The following is a 23,059-nucleotide window of genomic DNA, read 5'->3' on the forward strand; positions in this document are numbered from 1 at the left end:
TCTGTGAATATCAAATTTTGTGGATTAAAAAAAAGAAAATCTCAAAGGGTTGGTGTCAGTGAGGAATAGCATGTGTAGAGTGATTTATTACAAAAATAACAAGAGAGCACGGGCTCCTCGAGGTGGAAATGGAGAGAAAGGTGACATGCCCACGGTGTTGAGACACACAGTTTTAGGACCAGGGACAGCGCCACGCCTGCACAGACAGGTGAGCTGCTGCCACCTGCTGTTTACAGCCGGTACTGCATCACATGTTGTATACACCAAAACACCAAGCTTTCCCTCATCGGGACCGAGAGGTCTTCAGGGTGCAACTGGTCCACCAACGAAAACAGGAAAGAGGCTAAGAGGTCTTTCCAACCAGGATCAACCAGCTCTTCATATTTTATTACTTTATAATGATCCATCAGAGAGAGAGATCACAGAGGAGTATTTCTGCACAGGCAGTCAGGCCTTGTCCTGTTCTGAGTAACTACAGGACCAGCAGAGCGAGGCCAGTCCTTACAGATCACTATGAACAGGAGAAACCATATAATGTGGTGACCAGGTTTAGTGGACTTTAATAAAGCAAGTAACATCCTGAGTTTTACAGAAAACGTGGAGTAATTATTTTAAAGTGTTTGAATTTTTAGTATTAGTTATTCTCAGCTTCGTGTAGCTTGGGTCGCAGTTAAATGAGGCTTGTTAGCAGCAATCATTTGTTAAGGGGCGCATTGCGTGTGTGAAGCTTTTGAGCTAAAAGAATTCAATGAATCGTCAGTTTTCAAAACATTTATTTGCATTTTTTTGTTGAAATCTTCAGTACAGTCTGTCGTCTGACAGGAATGCATGAGAGAAGACATGATTGGCTCAAAACAGTCACATGAACATCGTCATTGTCATCATCATTATATGTATCAATGTCGTTACTGATCCATGAAAAATAAACACTTTAATCCAGAAACTCCCACAAGACCATGCCCCCCATACATCCTTTACTCGCCCCGCCCCTCCCATAACCCCGCCCCTCCCTGATCATCCAGGTGAGTCCCTGAACTCTGTACAAGCCCTTCAGACAGACAAGCATAGAAAAGATGAAGATATTAAAGATGAAGAGTATTTAAAAAGGCAAAAACATGTACCCCCCCCCCCAGACATCATCATGACATCATGACATTCAGAATACATTTTGAACAGAAATGGTCCAGAAGAGACGAAAACAAACACCATCAGCAGTCATTCAGTGGATCACTGAAAACCAGCCAATCAGAGGAGAGGATCTCGTGTTTCCTGTGACCTCATTGGCTGAGAGATGTGTGTGTTGAAGGTGAAGAGGGGCTGAGTATTTTTACAGTGTAGCTGGGGAGCTGCTGCCCCCTGGTGGCGAACAGAAATATACACACAGATACCTGCAGTATATACAAACACAGATCCTCCGTCAGAGCGACGCCTGACTCAGACTCACTTCTGTCAACTCTGGATTCTGATGATCAAAAAACATCTGAGTCACAGTTTGCACTCTGGAGGTTGACTTCACGTTTCCTGTTGACATCCTGTTTACTTCCTGTTTCCACCTCTTTACTTCCTGTTTCCTGTTATCAGCGCGAGTTCACTTCAGCCTTGATCTCTCTGCACTCTGGACCGAAGCTCACCTGCCTCAGGTGAGAGGTGCTTGAAGCAGGTCCAAGAACTGTGTCTTTAAGACTGGACCAGACTGAACTTGACTAACAGATTTAAGACCTTAATTTGAACTGAGACAACAAAATGTGAAGCTCTGATTGGCTGTAATTACTGAAATGCACCTACGTAGTCAACGTCCACCTCAAAGCTTTTATATCTACAGACTTCTTGTACCTTTAACCTTTCCTCTGTTCTGTGGCGAATCATATTTTAGTTTCAAGCCTATCTGGTTTTCAATTTTCACATTAAAAGCCTTCCGTCCCTGGAGGGCTTTTATTGTGAAATAATTTTCACAGGTGTTGAGTTTATCAAAATAAAACTGCAACAAAGACGAGTTGAATAATGAAAGAATCTAATCACTGTTCCTGTTTTGCAGCTCATTTTACAATTCCTTTGATCAATGACTGTCAGCAACTAATAATCAATAATCGTTAAAAGGTATTTTCCATTATAACTCACCAATAAAACAAGATTAGATTATGTTTTTTTTTACACAAGTTTCTAAAAGACATTTAAGGCTTGCAGGTCCTCTCTAACCCCCTCAACACTTCCTGTTCAACTGCTCTGTTCTCATTGGAGGAGAGGAAGTCACCTGACACCCTGCCAGTTTTCATCCTTTAAATCTTTTGTCTCCTGCATCTTGTTCAGGTTTCCACTTTTTCTCCACACCCTTTTGTTTTTACACTAAATATTTCAGGGATCGTGTTTTAAGGATGAGAGTAAACGTCCAGGTGTGACAGGTGTGCGTGTGTGTTAAGTAACTGCTCTTCCTCCAGTCTCTGCTCAGGTAAATCAGACTCTCCAGGTTTTTCAAACTGTGACGTTACATGTTTGTGCGAACTGAAGGAAAGTTTAACATCTGATTGATGAGAAAAAACATGCAGCTGTGCAGCCCCACGTTCAAGTCTCCACACACACACACACACACACACACACACACACACACACACACACACACACACACACACACAGACTTGTACTTCTATACTTGTGAGGACCCTCATTGACAGAATGCAGGTCCCAGCCCCCTCACATCAGCATTACACCATGACCAATGAGAACTCTATTCTATGTGTTTGCACTTGAACAAACCGCCTCCATTAACAGAATTAGCGGTTAGCACCTCCTGTTAGCATTGTACCCATGAAGGTACAGAGAACGATGACTGAAAACTTAAAAACATGGCATGACGTGTCGTTCCTCTGCTTTCTAAGTGGATTTCTGGGGGTTTATTCTGGATGGACATCAGGGTTAATCTCCTCAGAAAGTTGAGGTCACGCTGAATGAGATCAACTTGTTGTTTCAGGTCAGTGTTTTCACATTTGAGTCGTGTATCGTTTTGTATGAACTCTCACTTAAGCATCAGAGCTGCAGGTCTAATCCCAAACCTTATCCTAAAATGAACCTAAGCCTGAACCTAAATCTGAACCCACAAACACACATTTAAAGGTTTGTGTCTTCATAAAATGTAAAACCCTGCTTGGTCCTCACAAAGATAGCTGTACCAAACAGTCGCGCACACACACTGGCTTTCTCTGTCTATGAGGGGGGGGTGAGGGGGGGCAGCCCCTCGTCGCTGGGCGTGGCCGTGTCGTCGCTCGGCTCCAGGCTGTCCTTCAGACTCACCGTGCTGTCCGAGGGGGGTGGGGTTGACTCGGAGCGGGGCGGGGTTAATTCGGACACGGGTGGGGTTAACTCGGTGGGGGGCGGGGTGTCCGGGGAAGGTTCTTGGGTCCCGTTGGCGGTCAGAGGAGGGGCGGGTTCCTGTTTAGGAGTGCCTGTGGTGAGTGGAGGCGGAGTGAAGACGGGGTCCGCCCGGTGGGGGGCGGAGTTAGACAGGAGGCTGTCGGTGAGAGAGAGCGAAGATTTCTCCACCAAACGCCACTGCATGATGCTGGTGTCCTTCCCCCCCGTGGAGATCAGGTGACTGTCTTTATACAGGAAGCTGACGTTGGTCACATGACTGCTGTGGGCGCTGTACTTATGGCTGGGAGCCTGCAGACACAGACAGATTATTGATTGATTGATTGATCCTCATCTTGTTTATGGTCAATCACTGTCAGGCCCCTCACAGTTCTCTTGGAAACCAGAAGAATAATTTGATCTGATTATAAGAATTCAAGAGTTCAGAAAGGTCTGATAGTGTGTGTGTGTGTGTGCACGTGTGTGTGTGTGCGTGTGTGTGTGTGTGTGTGTGTGTGTGTGTGTGTGTGTGTGTGTGTGTGTGTGTGCGTGTGCGTGTGCGTGTGTCTCACCTTGGGGGTGGAGCATGGGTAGGCGAACAGGTGAACTTTGCAGAAGTCGTCAGCCAGAGCGATAACCTTCCTGTTGTGAGATCTGATCAGAGCATTGATGTCGGTGCCGTCTGAACCTTCGGGCCACACACCTAACAGACAATCACAGACACACACACACACACACACACACATTCATATTGAAACAGGAACAAACACACACACACACGGCTGGCAGAAAACTTTCAGAGAAACATTTTCCTTCACTGGAGCTAACCCAGGGGAAACATACAAAAGTCGACTGAAGTATGTGCACAGGCTGTCCACATACTTTTGGACATGTAGGGTTGGTCATGTTGTGAAAACACTGCATTTTCCAAAAACACACAATATCACACTGGTGCACAGGTGTGCAGATGTACTAACCGAACACGTGGTATCCCAGCACGCAGGTGTACGTCGCCCAGTCGATGTCTTTACACTCTGAACGATTTCTGATCAGCTTACAACCGTTTGGAACGTCCCCTGAAAAGACAAAACTGTTACTACACAAGTACACAACAGTACAAATACTCAGCAGTACCGTGGTCAAGTACTGTGAGTACTCACAGTAGAGGATCTCATAGTCTCCGGAGTTGGACATGATGAAGTTGTTGTCCGGTGACCAGTCCAGGTGTGTGATGTAGCTGGAATGTCCCTGTAGAGACAATCAGGTAACTCATGTAACTCACACATCTGACCGTCATCATCACCTGAACACACACTGCCTGTCAGCAGCAGTGCATTCTGGGACATGTAGGTGTCTATAGTTTCTATAGTGTGCGGTTGATGAGACCTAAAGACCTCTGACTCTGTTAGTTAACCCCGTCACCACACCTGGTTCTGCTATAACCACCAGCTGCAGATGGCAGCACAACATGACATCAGGAAGAACAATTAAAAACTGAAGAAGAAGAAATTCTGTTTCTGATGAATGACGAGTCCGAACAACAAACAGACTCACTGTGCACTTCCCGTATCGGCTGTACTTGCGTCCTCTGTCGGAGACGGTGTAGAGGTAAATAAAATTATCGTGAGATCCGACAGCCAACAGAGTTCCATCTGCAGACACAGAGAGGAGCATTCTGGGACATGTAGTTCACTTATCTCACAGCGTTTTTTTCAACTTGTTTATAAACAGGACCATTTAACGTGACTCCACCCACCAACAGAGAAGCGCATCACTGACAGCTGCTCGTTCCCGTCGGTGTGGATCGCCACCAGGTCGGTGGTCTCCGCGTCCAGAACGTACCACCTGAGACAGGTAAAGCAGTTAGACCATGAACTCGCATATAAATGCAGAATCTGTAGCCAAAGGACGAGTTTTTCATATTGGAAGCGTTCTTGTTTCTTAAAAAACACAGCTGGCAACGGACTCTGCCGATATATTCATCCAATCACCAAACTCTAGACCATGCTGTCCCTGCAGATCAATTAACTAAGAGCAGATTAGAACTGTGGAGCTGTGCGAGGTCATACATCTATAAATGATCTGTACTGACTTTCCTGAGTGTGTTCCAATGGCAACCACGGCTCCGCTGGGATGGAAGTCCGCACAGTGTCCATGTTCCTGAGGGACAGACAGAGGTGTCAATCATCTGTCAATGTGCCAAAAATAACAAACCCACCAATCAGCTGTCAGTCAGTGACCCCCCCCCGCCTCACCTCCAGCGTTCGGCTCCATTGAAGACTGTGATCCACCGAGTTCCAGAGGCAGACCAGCCGGTCCTGAGCGCAGGTCAGAAACATCTGTCTGGACGGATGAGACGCCAAGCCCCATAGCTCGTCTGTGTGACCCTGAACACATCACAAGGATAGTGAGAGCCTGAACACATCACAACACCAAGGTACTGAGAACCTGAACATATCGCATCATGATGATGTCATGATGACGTCACGTGGTCTCACCTGGACCTCCACCAGGAAGCCATCGTTGAAGGTTCCTCTCAGGATGAAGTTACGAGACGTCCCGACCAGAAACTCTTCCCCCTTCCCCTCAGACACAGCTCTGATGGTTCCGTACTGATCCGGGACCTGTAAACACAAACATGTGACCTCAGTCATGTGACCTCGCCTGATGTGCAACATGAAACCAATAACACTGGTGGGTAGATCTGCTTAAATACTGTAATTAAGCCTAAATTTGAGGTACCTGTACTTTCCTTGAGTAATTCATTGTATCCTACTGTATACTTCTAGTCCACTATATATTATATATTTACTTTACAAATTTGTTAATCCATAAAGAGAAGATAGAAGAGAAAAAACTCATGTTTACTGCAACATGAGTACTGCTGTTAAGTGTATTAGTACCCTTACTGGAGTAAAGGATCAACATACAACCTGACTGACTGACGACAGAAACTGAATATGGTTTGGTGTGTGTGTCTGTCTGCGTGCGTGTGTGTGTGTGTGTGTGTGTGTGTGTGTGTGTGCATGCGTGACCTCGATGTCACGGTCGGCTCGCAGCTCGTGGTCCCACAGGATTATTTTTCGGTCTTTTCCTCCTCCAGTCAGCAGAGTGCCGCTCCTCATCTCACACATACAGAACACGCTGCCCTCGTGACCTTTGACCTGTCGACTGATCTGAAATGCTGCACACACATGCGCACAAAGGTGAGTCACACCTGTCATCTGCCAAACCAAGCTGCTTGTACAGATGGGGGAATGAAAGGAAAGTTTCCCGACAGGAGAAAAGAACATTGATTTTAGCATTTTGTGATATTTTTATGACAACAAATGAAACAATGTTTAAAGTTAAAGTGTGTGTGGTTGCTGGAGATGCTCGAGTCCACTGAAGAGAAACTGAACATGGTATTCTACATGTTTCAGTGACGCTGTGTTTGGCGCCTTTGGACAGCTCTTAGAAGCACCGTGAGCTGACCGAGTGAGAAACTTCACACTAAAGTGGATCTTCAGGTGCACTTCCAGCAGCAGCCAGCAGGAGGCAGCAGATCACACAGAGAACACGGTGTTTCTTCAGGTTTCCTCTGAAAACACTTCTCCTTCCTGTTCAAACAAATCTGCTGCTGGACTCAGACTTTCGTTTGTTCGGTGTGTTTACGACATGAACTCTCTCACTTCTTTAAAGCTGTGTGCAACACTGATCTGATCTTTCTTTCTGTCAGACACTGAACATGAACAGATCTGCAGGCGTTTGGCTGAACCTGATCTGACTCCAGCGCAGAACTTCAGCAGAAAAACGTTTAATTTCTGGCATCGCTCCTCTTGAAACCAGTTTAACAGCATGTCTCTAAAACCATTACTGAAACTGGGCCAGCACACACACACACACACACACACACACACACACACACACACACACACACACACACACACACACACACACCTCCCTTCGTGTTCTCCTGTGGTTTTTCTTCACAGCGTTAAACTGATCTCAGGTCAGATCCTGCAGTTTATTCTGGCACAAAGAGTAATCGGGCGTGTTTGCAGGTACGCGCTGTGCAGCTTGTTTTTGTTTCTGTGACTACAAAAAACACATTAAATTTCCTGTGAGCATATTAAATGTTTGACAGCGGTGATGGAACAATTAAGAATCTGTCAGTCACTCCCAGTTTGTCACCTGCCTGAAGGTCAGGATAACAGCCATGACTGACGTACAGATACGTGGTTTCACTCACTGTGAGAAAGAGCCTTCATATAATTATATCCAGCTGATAAGCGAGTATTCCTTCATGTTGTCTTCACTCATAAATATCAGCAACAAGGCCAGCCCTAACTGACCAATCACAGCTATGTGATGTTTCTGACTAACCCCAGCTCTTACACACACATCAGCTACGATGTAACGTCCCACTGAAGAACTGTAAATCAGTCTTTCCTCACCTCTGGGTCCCTTCCCAGTGGGGGTCTCTGCGGAACTCCTGGTCCAGACCAGCAGGAATCCTCCAGAGTCTCCGGTCAGGATGTCCCCAGTACTCAGGAAGGCCAGACACTGAACAAACTTTGGCTTCTCGTATTTCTGAAAACACAAGAAACCGGATCAGAGGAAGACGAGGACAACTAAGACTTTAACTAAAGCCCCGTCAGACAGAGGCAGACAGGCAAAAATGGACATATTACTGTGTTTTATAGTATTAACACTGAACTAGCGTGACATTTAAGTGTCGCACTGTTCACCACACGTTCAGCTGAGCACTTTGTTTTTCACACTTCATTCTGCTGAAATCTGCTGGATCTGAAACAGTCTGACAGGCTGAAAACAAACTGCAGCTGTAGGTTTTTATAATCGCAGTACTTTGAGTGTAAAACTTCAGATCTCGGGGTTTGTTCCTTTGTGTTCAGCCAGGTGGAGCTTCCTGTTTGTCTGCAGATCAAATTCCTCACTTGACTTTGTTTCAGCCTCTGCTCCACCAAACTTCATTCATCTTTTTGTCTATTTAACCCTTCAGGTCAGATTTTTCAACAGAAGCCTTTATTTTCCCAGATGATCTGTAGTTTTTTGTCAGTGTGATGTTTTTCTACGTTTACTACAACTGATGTAAAAATTCAGACAGAAAGTCTCAAAGAACTGACAAAAATCATCAGCTGCATTGATCAGCTCCATCTTTTCATCTGTTTATTAAAAATCAAAATCAAAGAACCAGAAAAATAAAAGTGTCTCCTCACCCCAAAGATTCCCTGTTTACGAGCCAGTGAGTTCCCAGTCCAGAGCCAGAAGAAGATGTGGGACTTTCCACAGGTGACAATGGTGTTGGGGTCTGTGGGGTGGAACTCCACGACCAGGACCACCTCGTTAGTGGTCTGAAACGGTTTCACTCAGTCAGAACCAGTTAAAACACTGTTATAGATGTGATTCTAAAAACATGATTCTGAATTTAACACTGCACAACGTTTTTGGTGCAGAGTGAGAGTTCACCTTGATCTCTGCAATCTTTGACTTCTTCTGCCAATCCCAAACTGTCAACATGTGATCGTTACAGTCGTCAATGACACTCAGGTGCTGACCTGAGTCCTGAAAGACAGGCAGAGACGTGACGTGAGACAGATACAGAGACATGATGTGAGACAGATACAGAGACATGATGCGAGACAGATACAGAGACATGATGTGAGACAGAAACCAAGACATGATGTGGGACAGATAGAGAGACAGATGTGAGACAGATAGAGAGACATGATGTGAGACAGATACAGAGACAGGTGTGAGACAGATACATCGCAAAGTCCTTCAACAACAAAGATCTGAGCAGTGTGCTCCATGTGTTACATGGTACTACAGTTCCCATGATGCACCTGGGAGATACTCACAGCTTTGGAGAAAGCCAGAGAGCCGACGCCTCGCTCAAATGTTCCCAAACCGACAACCTGCAGAGTGGACAGACTGACGCTGTCCCAGATACGAACGTGAGGCTGCAGCGCCTGAAAGCAAACGGGACATTATCATCATCCTCATCATCCTCATCATCCTCATCATCATCACTGTCATCGTCAGCCGACAGATTCCGTTCAATCAGAAGTGTTTTTAACCTCACCCGTCCGTCTTTGTCCACTCCCGCAATCTGTCCCGTGGCGATCCGGATCTTATCAGGATGGATGGCCAAACTGACAGAGAGAGCAACACAGATGTTGTTACCTGTCACCACAAACCAGCCAATAGGAGAGCAGCAGATTATTTATACAAAAGTGTTTTCTCACCACTTGACACAGTCGGTGTGTCCGAGGTAATGTCTCTGAGTTCGTTCTTCGTAGTTAAACAAAGCAACAACGGAGGCGATGAAGTAAACGATCTCTCCCGTTGGAAGGAGGTAAATGTTAGCTCTGCAGTCTCTGCCGCGGTAACCGTACCTGCGGGGAGTCAAGGAAGCACCTGGAAAACACCTAGACATTCAGCCTGTGCATCATTTCTCATCATCTGAGAACACATTGTTTGTAATGCTATATGCAGATGACACTCATGTCTCTAGATCTGGTGATCCAGCGTCTGATCGTCATTATTTTGCATTACTACGACTCGTACTGGTGCCTGCTGTGCACAGACTGTAGGATACACCCATTCCAGCTTGAGTCTTTCTGAAGGAAGTTCAGTGCGAACGTCCTCGTAGTTTTCCACGTCTGAAGGGATGAACATGGTGATCGGTCGACCGCGCATGAACATCTTGATGTGGTTCCCCTCTGAAACAGCACACATGTGCAGAGAGATGACGACGTGTTGCAGGAGAAAGATTCATTCATTAGGAAACAAACACAAACACTGAACTGGGATTAGTTTGGAGTTAATCAATATTATAAGATGCAAGACTCTTAATAAAAGACTGTGATCAGGATGGCAACATGTCTTCTTTAACTGAGCTGAAATGTTACCATTCACTTAAAAAAACGTTTTAACACTGAACACATTAACATGTTTAATCAGGATCCTTAAACCCTAAAACCAGTGTCAGCGCTTCAAACTGAGTGCAGATCATCGAACAGCTTCTCATCTTGTGAAACGAGCTGAGGCCTCAAACATCAGTCAGACAGACAGGTGAGGGAACAGGTGAGGAAGCGCTGATGCCGTGCAGGTGACGCAGATCAGACAGAAACACCTGCTGTGTCGTCGATTACCTCCACAGAATGACGTCTAGAAACAAACACGAACGTCCCAGATAAAGTTCATCTTAAAGGATCTGTCAATCATTGTGAGGCTGACAGCAGCATCCAATGACATGCTTTACATTTAGGTGGGTGGGTGGGGTGGGGGGGGGCGGGGGGCGTTCTATAAATTTCAGGTGACAACTCTTCGACCTTCTATGGAGGTAAAAGAGAGCAGGGGTGAAGCCACAGACAGGTGTGCTATCACCTGGTTTGGCTGAAGGAGAGAGAGCAGGTAGGTGAGCACAGCTGATGACATAAAGCAGAGAGAGATATGCGATTGGTCCAGAGCAGACGCAGGAAGTGCTAATTCAACTACTGTTAGCATGTTAGCCTGTTGTCAGCCTGCTAGCTAACTCAAACTCACGAGGACTTACCAGCTTGGCTGTTTTTCTCTCGGGTCGACATTTTGGCTGGTTTGAGACAAAGACATTGTCACTCAACAACACAAACAACAAAAACAACAACACAAACAACACAAACCATGAGCAGCAGAGAGACTCGGGTCTGTAGCACGGAGCAGGTTTGACTTCCTGTCCTGACATCAATGAGTTTTCTAATCCATCGTCCATTCATGTGACAGGAGTCGTTAATTTTAAACATCATCAGAGCCACGAATGAAAACTCTCTGCACAATGAGATGAAATGTGATACCTGTGGGAGCGACAGGAAGTGTCAGGAAAACTCAAAGCTACAGAAACACAACAAATATTTTCCAACTAGTAAAAGTAAGACAAAGGCGTGAATTAGCAGAAATGTCTTTAGACCAGACGATGTTTTGATTTGCAGATTAGAAGTTAATGTAAAATGTTTCTACACAGGAAGAGCCATAGAAAATTCTATTTCTCTTCATTTTGTATCATTGTATTCTAATCTCTTTTGTCCCTGGCAGGCTCCGGTTGTCACTACATTTTCAGTTATCTGATGGATAAGTCGAGTCGAGCAGTCGAGCTGCTGATCCTCTGAAATTAACCTGCTACTGTGATCTATGCCGAGTTAGGTCAAAAGAGAGCCGGATAACAAACCAATCTGGCTTCGTGGTACAGACCACTGAGAGGCAACATCATCATCATCATCATCACCTTCATCATACCAGTCACCCTGAGTCGTTATAGGAAAAACAATACTTAAAAACTCCAGGAAACCAAAGAGGATTCCTGCTGAAATTCTTGAAAATGTCTTAGAAGCTGTGTTGCTGGCTTCCTATTGGCTGTTACACATGATGATGATGATGATGATGATGATGATGATGATGACCATGATGATGATGATGATGATGATGACCATGACGACCATGATGGTACCTTCATGATTAAGATGAAGGGAAAATATTTACCTTGACTGACCACCGGGTCTTTGTGTCTGAAAAGAAGCAGACAAAAACAAACCACAGTTTATATCTGTGTATACAGTATATATGTGTATATACCTCATCTATACCACAGTGTATATCTGTGTATACAGTATATTTGTGTATACCTCATCTATACCACAGTATATATGTGTGTGTATACTGTATATATGTGTTTATATAGTATATATGTGTATGTACCTCATCTATACCACAGTATATATGTGTGCATACAGTATATATGTGTATATACCTCATCTATACCACAGCGTATATGTGTGTGTATACAGTATATATGTGTGTGTGTACAGTATATATGTGTATATACCTCATCTATACCACTGTATATATGTGTGTGTATACTGTATATATGTGTGTGTACACAGTATATATTTGTGTGTATACAGTATATTTGTGTATATACCTCATCTATACCACAGTATACATATATAGTGTGTAAACACATTTTGTGTGTGTGTGTGTGTGTGTGTGTGTGTGTGTGTGTGTGTGTGTGTGTGTGTATACAGTATAATTGTGTATATACCTCATCTATACCACAGTATATATGTGTGTGTATACACTATGTGTGTGTGTGTGTGTGTGTGTGTGTGTGTGTGTGTGTATACAGTATATATGTGTATGTACCTCTCAGCGTTCTTGACCACTTTGGAGAGCAGTTTCGAGGTGGACGCCGCTTTCACCAGTTTGTTCCTGTTTTCCTCTGACGTGTCCCAGGTGCTGCTCTGAGAACGCTCCATACCTGAGGATCGCTTCACACTGGGTCCCCTGAACACACACGGACACACACACAGTATTACAGTACTGCAGTAATACCAGGAGGATAATGAGGAGGAGGAGGAGGAGGAAGTCACGGTGAGCCACTGAGATTCGTCCAGATTTATTTCCAGATCAGTTTAATGTGTTTGACCGAATCTTTGCTGAGTTTTTTTTTTTTTTATTGATTATAGATTGATGTGTAGTTTTGAAGCCTGTAAACATGATTGATGAACAGACTATCCTTTCAGTGTTTTGGGTGTTGATGACACTGGTAAGAATCAAACTCAGTAGTTGCTTGTCACGTCCTCAAAGGTCCCTGACAAACGAGTTCCTACATCATAGAGTTCAGCATCCTGACTGGACGAGCCACTTTGGGTCGGGTCATGAGTAAGTCCGACCGCTTTGCTGCGTAAAGCTTCAGGCTTGAGTAAGATTAGTTTCAAATGCAGCTCAATAAAAGAGTTCTGTCTCTTCCTCTCTCTCCCTGATTTAGCCAAGTGTCGGCGTTGATGTGCATCATGTGTTGCACATCGATGACAAATAACAGATTCTCGTCTGCCTGTTGTTGGACTGGAAAAGTCTGTCCTAAGGATGGCGTTAGAGATTTGAGCCATGTGGTCATTCAAATGTAGAGTTTTAAGGACATTTCAGGACAATGTGACTGGTGGTTTTTCACATATATCACTCTGGACCAAAGTGACCCTGAGTGCAGGAACCAGATCTGGGTCATCTGACGACCACCAAATGGCTTCTTATTGGTCCAGATGGAAATATCTCAGCAACTATTGGATGGATTGTGATTAAATGTGGTTCAGACGTTCATGTTCCACAAAGGGGATGAATTTAAATAACTTTCTCTGATTCTCTGACTTTTCATCTAGCGCCAACATCAGGTCAACATTTTAATTTGCCCAATACTCTGATTTATCCAACAGTCAGTTCCTAAATGAAGATGAGGACAGTTTTTTCAAACTAATTATGACTAGACCACGATATAATTAATGTGCTAATATTATGATGGATGATTATGTCTTTACGTCCATAGAAACCATCATTTCAACCACTATCCTGCTTTTACCAACAAATTGTCACATATATGTCATCAATTTAAAATGATGGTTTAGTTCAAAGAGGTGCAGATTCAGTTTGTGATTCTGTGGATAGAAATCTCAATGACTCAGAGTAAAACATGACCCAAGAAGAGGTTAGTGAGCTCAGACCTAAGCCACAGGCTGTGAAAGGCCTGCTGGAAGAGGAGGAGGTAGAGGATGAGGTCCTCAGGTGAAGCTGGGAGGAGAACATGTTAGTAGGTTTGATAAAACACACGCAGCCCAGCCTGAGCTTTCTACCAGCAAAGAGTAAGGAGAAGACAGAGAGGATGAGTCAGGAGGCTCCAGCATTCCCAAAAAGCCTCAGGAAGCTCTAGGATCTCAGTTCTCAGGAAAGTCCAGGCAGAGCAGATGAGGTCTACTGGAGGAGGAGGGGGTCCACAGAGGAAGTTTGGAGGAGAAAATGGCAGTAGTTTGGATAGAACACACACATCTCAGCCCAAGCTTTGCAACAGGAAACAGTAAGAGGATCTGTGGGAGGCCTCAGGAGACTCCCAGATCTCCAGGAAGCTTCAGATAGGTCCAGGAATCAGACCTTCCTGACACCTTCTGGAGAGCCAGGATGCCCCAGGAAGCTCCGGGATCTGTGCAAGATCTCAGGAGACTCCGGGAACTCTGTGAGGTCTCAGGAGACTCCAGGAAGTCTCAGACCTAAGATCTCAAAGAGATTACAAGAGTTAGCTGGATCTCCATGAGACAGCAGAATCCAGGAGACCTCAGAAGACTCAGGAGACTCCAGGAGCCCCCGTGATCTCCAAAAAGTCACTCAGACCATCTCCTGAGGAACCACAATCCTGCTTGCTTTCCTCCCGCTCCTGTTCTACCCAAAGCTGGATCAGGTGTGTTCAGCCTATCAGGAGCACCTCTACCTGAGTTGGTCAGGTACTCAGTAGTGGGCAGACTGCGAGTCCTCAGGTTGGGGTTAGTAAACATTAACAGAGTGATGTCAGAGCAGCATCAGCAAGAAGTGAGGTTAGATGCAGCCGACAGATTATAAATGCCGCGTTTCCACCAAACACTTTCAGTATAGTACTGCTAAAGCCTGTTCATAACCAATACCTTCATGTACCTGAACCCTCAATCTGTTTTGTGTTTCTACTGCAGAGTACTCTTAAATGCAGTTGGGGTTCTTACCGAGGCTTCGGGCCATTCCCTTTCACTTTTCCAGCAGTTGGGAAACAACAGACAAGATTTATCTTGATGTTGAGAAGCTACAGCATCTATGAAGTGACACTCTCTAACCTTTATTGTTCATCAAATGTTTTGTGTTCTTTCTTCATAATATGTGGCTGTTTATTACAATAACGAGACAAGCTTTGTTTGAGAAAAGGCTGCAGGCAGCAAGACCAAAACACTGCTGAAAAAAACAGAATTTGGAAATCCTACATCACAGTAAAGACGACCAGATGACTCTGGCTGATCTGAGCCTGGTACCCTGACGGGCACCTTAACAGAAGGGTAACGAAAGAAAATGAACACAATCGAGTGGTTTTATTTGTACATCCGCACCTTTCTAAAGTGGAAACGTGAACCGTTCTAATGTGTACCAAACTGAACTGGACTGCTTGGTGGAAACGGGGCTAAAGTAGAACCTTTTGGGAGGGGCGTGGCCTTTACTGCTGTCAGCGGACTGGGCCAGTCTCTGGGGGGTCTGAGGGGTCTGGGGAGGGTGGGGAGAAGAGGGAGAAGGGGACAGGTCCTTTGGGCGAGGAGGCTCCTCTCGCTCCTGGATCTCCTCCATCAGAGACCTCTGGCTGCTGGTCTTCTTGTCTGCTCCACTGTAGACAAAACCAGGACCATGAGAGACCACCAACTACTGATTCTACTGTTTCTACTGGTTCTACTCTACATCAACTGATTCTACTGTGTTTCTACTGACTCTACTGTGTTTACTGCAGTGATTCAAACCACCGAAATCCATCTGAGACCGCTGGCTGCTGACCGCCTTCTTCCTGTCTGCTCCACTGTGGACAAAACCAGGACTGTGAGAGACCAGAACACACTGATCCTACTAATGCTACTGTATTTCTACTGATTCTACTGTTTCTACTGTACTACTACTGATTCTTCTCCACTGTGGGACAAGACCCAGACTTTGATACACCAGAAACTACCCCTGCAGCTCCACTGGTTCTACTTAATAATCCCAGTGAATGAGAGCCAGTTGGCAGAGCTACTACTTATTACTGCACTGACTCAACCTAAGATGACTGACTCCACAGGTTTGTACTGGATAGGTAAGAGCACTCGGCTCATGTCCCAGACAACATGAGTCAGAACAGCAGTCATTGATAATATGAACTACATCAAGCAGATTTATCAGATCTGGTCTGCGGATACTCTGGAGGATGAAATCAAAGTGCTGTGAAGAAAAATCATCAGTGAGATGAGGAGCAGACATACAGATTTATACAGACGTCTTCCAAACAAGAAAACTGAAGCCAACCTAAAAATGACCCAGACATAACCCACAAACCCTTACAAGTAAAATCATTATCATCAGACTGATGCTCAGGGTTCCTGAGGGTGTGATGGAAAGAGTGAGTACGTCGCACGTGTTTTTACCTCTTGGCGGCGGACGACACTGTTTCCTTCCTGGTGACAGATGTTGAGTCTCTCTTTCGTCCAGATGTTCCTCCGTTAGCAATACAGGACATCGAATAGGCTTCACGTAGCGCAGCGCCGCCTGCAGGGGGCAGCACATTGCTGTTAACACTGCCCATAACCAGTTAGCACACGACACCATGCGCAGTTCAAGACTGAAAATGGCCAGCGAAAGACTGAATATAACCTGAAGATATGGACAGAGATGTAACAGAGGTCAAAGCGAAATGTTAATCTATTTAGTTGTGTATTGTCAGACAACACTGAGTAGATTTAGTCGAACTATTGGACCTTGTTTATCAGAAGCACAAGCATAATCAGAACCTTTATTGGTGAGCTACGTGAACACGTACAAGGAATTTGACTCTGCTTTGTTTGCTGTTCTCAGTGTTGCTGAGAAAGAATTTGAATAACCAGAAATAGACATACGAGGACAACAAAGCACAAAGATATGTCATTCAGCCCTTCAGAACCAATCAAATTCATCCATCGCTGACAGGACACCTCAAAATACAAAAGACTGTGTATCAAGTAACAAAGTTCTGTATCATCAGTCAGCATGGTTGGACTTGTCTGTGAGGACTCTTATTCATCCAGGTCAGGGTACTTCAATGTGCTTTCCAGAGGAAACTGGACTTGCTTGTGGTTCTAGAAGACGTTTATTCTGTCATCCGAGAGGCTTCTTCAGTTCTAACTGACTGGATATCATGAGAGTCGTCAAGGTCACATGAGTCATGGTGTTAATGGGTCAATGGGTGTTAATGGGTGAGTCATGGTGTGAATGGGTGGGTCGTTGATCCACCTGGCCATCGTGTGAGTCATTAAGGTCAGAGGAGTCATGGTGTGAATGGCGGTTAAACTGCCTGGGGAGGGATCTCAGGACTGCATTATAAGTGGCTGATAAGTGGTGTCGCAGACCACCTGCTCTGTTCAGGGATGGTTTTTCCAGTTTGACATGGACAGCTTCTTTCACCCCTCTTTCAAAGCATCGGTCTTCTCTGGCCAAAATATGTAAATTACTGTCTTCAAATGAGTGCCCCTCGTCCTTCAGGTGTTGGTGGACTGCTGAGTCTTGACCTGAGGTGTTCCTTGAGCTTGTGAAGCGGTTGTTCTATCTTATTTTATCATTTGCTTCCTTAACATACAAGTCTGTGCATTGCACTGCATACACTTCACTGCTCTGCCGTCTGGTTTTTCTCATGTTATAGCAACTTCTGGGTCCTGCAACATCAAACAGACTGACCAAGCGCAGAGCAGAAAGAAGCAAACATTACCTTTCCCTCCATGTTGTTTCTTGGTTGAGGAGGCAGCGGAGACTTCAGAGGCAGCAAGGCGGCGAAGAACGTCAGCTAGAGCTGCTTTCATCACCGTCAACTCATCCTCCTGCTGCTGAACACGAAGCTCCAGAGCAGAAAGACGATCGTTGACATCTGAGACACTGGCTCCAGACATACTGTCATCTACAGTGAGACAGAAACACTGGATCTGAAAATACTGTCACTTTTCTCATTCTCAGACGTGGGACGAAGTCAGGATTCAAACTGTTATGACCCGGACAATGCTCTTATGTGAACACCGCATCCAGTTTAGGGCTTATTAATGTACGCTGTTTGGTGTTAGCATGTTGCTCAGCTAATGTGGCTACTGCAACAGACTGGGAGCAATGTTGGGCAAGTGTTGTAATACTGAGGGACAGTCAAGAAGAAACTGAACAATAAACCTCATTTGAAGCCAACAAAACAACAACAGTAGTAGTTTGGACACTAGTGACTGTTACGTTACATACTGCAGCGCTGGCTCAGCTAGCGTTAGCTTTGTTGTTATGTGGAGGCCCGTTGTGCTTGTCACAACTGTGGCAATGTATTCCTCATGTTGTGGGGACATAAATCTGTTTACACAGTCACATTGTAGGAACTCACCTTCCTGATGGGAACAAAACACAAGTCCCGTAATGTAAAACATAAAATTTTAGGGTGGACTCTTGAGAAGTGGGTTAGGTTAAGGTCAGAGTAAGTCTCTTGGAAATTAATGTAAGTCAATGTAATGTTCAAAAAGATTATGCAAACACGACTGTGCCTGTGTGTGTGTGTGTGTGTGTGTGTGTGTGTGTGTGTTGCTGCTGCTTGAATTACTGGATAGACATGGCCTGAAGGTAGCGAAATAGCTACAGGAGACAAATAAAGGATCAAACAGCAGGATTTAATTTGCTTGGCAATGTTGTGTAACTTTAATTAGCACCCTACAGCTAGCTTCCTCAGTGGTCATGGGATCAGACACTCGTATGCAATGCATTGTGGTACATGTAGGCACTGCTGGCACGGCTCTGAGAGCAGAACTCAGCTATCTCGGTCAACATGGCACAAACTGAGGAATTTACTGCTTCAACTGACAACATTTAGCATCAACACTGGTCGGACGTCCACATGAAACGTGGTGAAACGTCCCTTTAGACACTGGACTAATTCTGAGGTTCAACCAACCCAAACACCAACATCTGCAGCTCCTTGTTAGAAAGGATTAAATCTGGGTGTTAAATCTGGGTGTTAGCAGAGTGCTAAATGATGCTAACTTAACCAATTTTAAACAAGTTCAGTCAGATTCACTCCCCCTTCAGACAAAATACCATCAGCTGAACCACAAAAGCCAGAAACCACAGAAACAAGTTGAGTATCATCACGAACCATCACTGAACTTCAACTCATGTTAATGTGCGTCGCTTCTGCTGTTGGGGTGTAACGTTCAGATCAGTGAGGGGGGTGTTACACACTGGCATATGTGTCATATTTCACAGCTGTCTCTCACATTCCTGAGCCCTATGCTCCGCCCCTTTACAACACACACACAGTAACACACACAGTGACACACACAGAAACACACACAGTAACACACACAGTGACACACACAGAAACACACATACAGAAACACACACACAGAAACATACATACAGAAACACACAGTGACACACACAGTAACATACACACAGAAACACACATACAGAAACACACACACAGAAACACACAGTGACACACACAGTAACATACACACAGAAACACACATACTCAAACACACACAGAGATACACACAGTGACACACACAGAAACACACATACAGAAACACACACTGTGACACACAGTAACAGACTTACTGCAGTAACACTCAGTGACATACTTATTGTTGGAATACACACAGTAACACACTCTTTGTAACACACACAGACACAGTAACACACATACTGCTTTAACACACACACAGTAATACATATACAGGAACGCACGCAGTGAAACACACACAGAAACACACACAGGGACACCCACTGTGAAACACACACAGTGACGCAGACAGTTAAACGCACACAGTGACAAACACACACACACACACACACACACACACAGGGTGACACACACAGACACAGTGACACCCACTGTGAAACACACACAAACAAACACACACACACACACACAGTGACACACTTCCACAGATGAAGCGTAAAAGCGAGCAGAACATCGAGTTTTTGGAAACGAGCTGAGTTTTCGGGGAATCTTCACGGATCATCTTGAGCGTCAGCGATGCAGAAACAGCAGAGAAAAACTGAGAGTTCAGTCATGCAGACGCTGCATGTGTCTGCATGTCTGCTTTACTACCACAGTACCACACACACACACACACACACACACACACACACACACACACACACACACACACACACACACACACACACACACACACACACACACACACACACACACACAGTAATTCAGTTCAGCTGACTCCAGCAGCAGCAGGGAGGGAAATCCACATTTTTCACTCAAACACACACAAATGCTTGTTTCTCTACACTCGTGAGGACCCTTATTGACATAATGCATTCCTGAGGTTCTAACCTGAACATGAACCTGAATCCAACCTGAACCTTAAACCAAGTTCGAAGCTTCGAGCAGCCCCCTGCAGACCATCTGCCACAATGCCCCGACAACACGTCCTCACTACAATGGTTGAGCTCTCTCTCTCTCTCTGCACTCCAGGACACAATCCAACGCCATTCAGAGTAAAGTCATCAGAATCAGGTGTAGAATCAGGTGGTGTCAGTTACTGGGATAACATGCCAGACACTTCACACATGCAGCTACGCTCAGGAACATTTCCATCTTGCACCTTTTCACTCCTGCAGGGGCAGCAGCAGAGCGCCCAGCAGGTGGCAGTAATGCATCGCGTATGGATGTCAATTACCGTAACACTTAGCAGAAGAAGGAGAAGGGGCTCGGCCAGGTGTAGGTGTTCGTGCTGGAGGTCGTCTCTTTTTCAGAGGCATGGCCGAGGAGCTGCTTTGTTTGTTCTGGGCCAGAGTTCTTACATTTTGTGTTTTTCCATGGGTCGCAGATTTACCAACATCATCGGCTGAGTCCTCTGATTGGTTCGCTCGCTGCTCATCAAAGCGTCTTCGGTCAGTAGCCTGTTGTTGCTCCCTGGAGCGTCACTGCTTTCGTTTAAAGGCAGTGGAACTAACACCTTCCCTGAAATGTTACTGGTCTTGAGGTGGAAAACTAGGACTCCAGATTTCCCTGAATATGGAGGAAAAGTTCAGGAAATGTTCCTGAACTTTTCAGGGAGACTGAACGTGTGAACGGAGCTTCAGCTGCACCGACTGAAGCTTCTGCAGCTTGAAGGTGTCGCCTCATCACAAACACACACCGCAAAGTCACACATAGACACACACACACCCGACACATATATGCACACACAGTGGTGTTTTCATCACTTTTAGGGATATTACATAGGCTTGCATTCATTTCCTGGAGACTGACCCAAACCATAACCACTACTCACCTTAACCTTAATCTTAACCTTAACCTTAACCCCAGTCTTCACCCTAAAATTGAATGATTTACAATATGGGACCTGCATTTCATCCCTGTTCCCCAACAAGATGACGAGCTGCTCTGACTGATGACAGCGAACATACGAAGTGATTGATTGATCGATCAGCCACTGACTGAAACACATTTCAAATGGTTACCAGTGTTTTAATGACGACAGCTTAAATAATTTCACTGTCTAAATGTGATGGAGCTCTTCTTCTTTCCTCCCAGTGCAGACCAGGTTCAGACCAGAGACTCTGTCAGTGCAGACCAGGTTCAGACCAGAGACTCTGTCAGTGCAGACCAGGTTCAGACCAGAGACTCTGTCAGTGCAGACCAGGTTCAGACCAGAGACTCTGTCAGTGCAGACCAGGTTCAGACCAGAGACTCTCTGGTTCAGGTCCAGGCTTGTATAGGAGGGTCTAATGAATTAACTATAAGTTTCAGTTTCTCTCAGCTGTTCTCACACTGAAGGTCTAACAGCACACTAAATATAATGATTATACATCACATACACGAGAGCCAATAAAAAGCCAGATCCCAGTGTCCGGTCAGACGATGCTGGATCAATGAAATAAGCAGCAGAGATGAAACACACAGACCTGCAACCAAGCAGCTCCCACATGTGCAAGTGATAAGGCTTTAAGTTTAACTTCTACTGATTGATTTTACATCAAGGAATTAAATCTGTGGTTATTTTTATTGATCTGCAGACGTCATTCAGCTCACTGTGGCGTCTGTTGATATCCTGCAGCCACAGGCTTTGACTACTTCCTGAAACAAACAGACGAGGTGTGAGCAGGCTGGATGAATAAATAAATCATTTCCTGAGTCTTTGTTCTGCAGATCAGAGTCCACACACGCACGCACGCACGCACACATACATACACACTGTGGAGTCCAACATGTGGTTCAAGGCCCTGCAACGTCTCAGGATGTGAATATTTTACAGAAACAATGAAAACTTCAGATGAGACTCTTCGTGCTTTCAGATCTAACTGCTCCCTTGAACGATCCTGATCTCCCTGCTGGTCTCTAACAGATCCAGGTCTTTATCTTTGGGGTGTCCAGGACTCTGCAGAAGCTTCTTCAGGAGGTAGCTGTTGGTTTTGTGGCCCTGCAGCCGCCGGAGGGGCGGTGCAGAGTATTTTTGATAAATACAGCAGTGACACGTGTAAAGCTGCCAGAGGCGCGTGGGACTCTTATCACCCCGCCGCTGCACGGACAGGTGACCGGGTGATCCTTAGCGTGCGAGCGGCGGCAGGGACTCACCTAAACTGCCGGTGAATCCGTCCATTTTCCGGGACAAAAGCGGGAGTCCGGGCCGGAGGCCTCCGTGAGGCTGAGCGCACACTGCGGGCCTCCGTCCGGGTTTTTCCACCGCAGCGAGGGGGGGGAGAGCCGCGCCGAGCCGAGCCGAGCCGGGTCTGTCCCCGCCGCGCCGCCCACCGGGTCCGTCCGTCCGTGAGGCTGAAGATCCGCCGCTTTCCTGCGGGTTGGAAGAGGACTCCGCACTCCAGAAGATCCGACAGCCGAGAGAGAGAGGCAGCCGAAGAGAGCGAAAAGCCGCGGAGCCGCAGACACGACGGACCGACGCTGCTGCGCGTTTCCGACTCCGCCTGCTCTGGCAGCGCGCGCTTCCCGCGGAGGAGGGGGGGCACAGAGAGAATAGGAGAGGGGGGAGGCCCGAGGGGGAGGAGGAGACAGGAGGAGGACCAGAGGGGAGGTGGAGGAGGAGAAACCAGGGGCACAGAATGTAAAGGTTCAGCAGCGCCGCCTGGTGGCTTGTTACCGTCATCACACAAACACCACGACGAGGAAATGACGCAAACAGTG

At 45.7% G+C, this 23,059-nt stretch overlaps 2 protein-coding genes across 4 annotated transcripts in view; one reads left to right on the forward strand and one right to left on the reverse strand.

Moving 5' to 3' along the window:
* The window catches only part of cdc5l (CDC5 cell division cycle 5-like (S. pombe)), a 28,516-nt gene extending 24,424 nt beyond the window's left edge, over positions 1-4,092 (forward strand). The window contains exon 20 of the mRNA XM_070978334.1: positions 4,076-4,092. The gene's annotated coding sequence lies outside the window, so the exon portion shown is untranslated. The remainder of the gene's footprint in view (positions 1-4,075) is intronic.
* Positions 757-22,926, reverse strand: LOC139341694 (echinoderm microtubule-associated protein-like 4). Of its 3 annotated transcripts, XM_070978329.1 has the most exons (24): positions 22,496-22,926; positions 17,642-17,827; positions 16,329-16,449; positions 15,356-15,541; positions 12,523-12,663; positions 11,863-11,888; positions 10,904-10,939; positions 9,944-10,067; positions 9,591-9,740; positions 9,428-9,497; positions 9,204-9,314; positions 8,812-8,907; positions 8,562-8,696; positions 7,779-7,914; positions 6,378-6,526; positions 5,841-5,966; positions 5,598-5,729; positions 5,435-5,502; positions 5,099-5,187; positions 4,897-4,994; positions 4,503-4,590; positions 4,320-4,418; positions 3,915-4,045; positions 757-3,654 (listed from the first exon to the last, which is right to left on the reverse strand). In XM_070978329.1, exons 1-24 carry the CDS (start codon positions 22,518-22,520, stop codon positions 3,199-3,201), a joined length of 2,979 nt encoding a protein of 992 aa, XP_070834430.1. In that variant the 5' UTR covers positions 22,521-22,926; the 3' UTR covers positions 757-3,198. The 3 variants fall into 3 exon arrangements, with proteins under 3 accessions (XP_070834430.1, XP_070834431.1, XP_070834432.1); XM_070978330.1 differs by lacking the exon at positions 10,904-10,939; XM_070978331.1 differs by lacking the exon at positions 15,356-15,541 and having other exon boundaries at positions 22,496-22,922.
* Positions 22,927-23,059: the final 133 nt, after the last annotated feature.

The sequence above is a fragment of the Chaetodon trifascialis genome, chromosome 13 (assembly GCF_039877785.1).
Source record: "Chaetodon trifascialis isolate fChaTrf1 chromosome 13, fChaTrf1.hap1, whole genome shotgun sequence".
NCBI lineage: Eukaryota > Metazoa > Chordata > Actinopteri > Chaetodontiformes > Chaetodontidae > Chaetodon > Chaetodon trifascialis.

Excerpts from the sequence above, each read along its gene's own strand:
- LOC139341694 (XM_070978329.1), bottom strand. The coding sequence starts at position 22,520 with ATGGACGGATTCACCGGCAGTTTAG. Across the intron at positions 17,828-22,495 it reads CGGATTCACCGGCAGTTTAG|ATGACAGTATGTCTGGAGCC; the intron begins GTGAGTCCCTGC and ends GTCTCACTGTAG. Across the intron at positions 9,741-9,943 it reads AGACTCAAGCTGGAATGGGT|GTACGGTTACCGCGGCAGAG; the intron begins GTATCCTACAGT and ends GACTCCCCGCAG.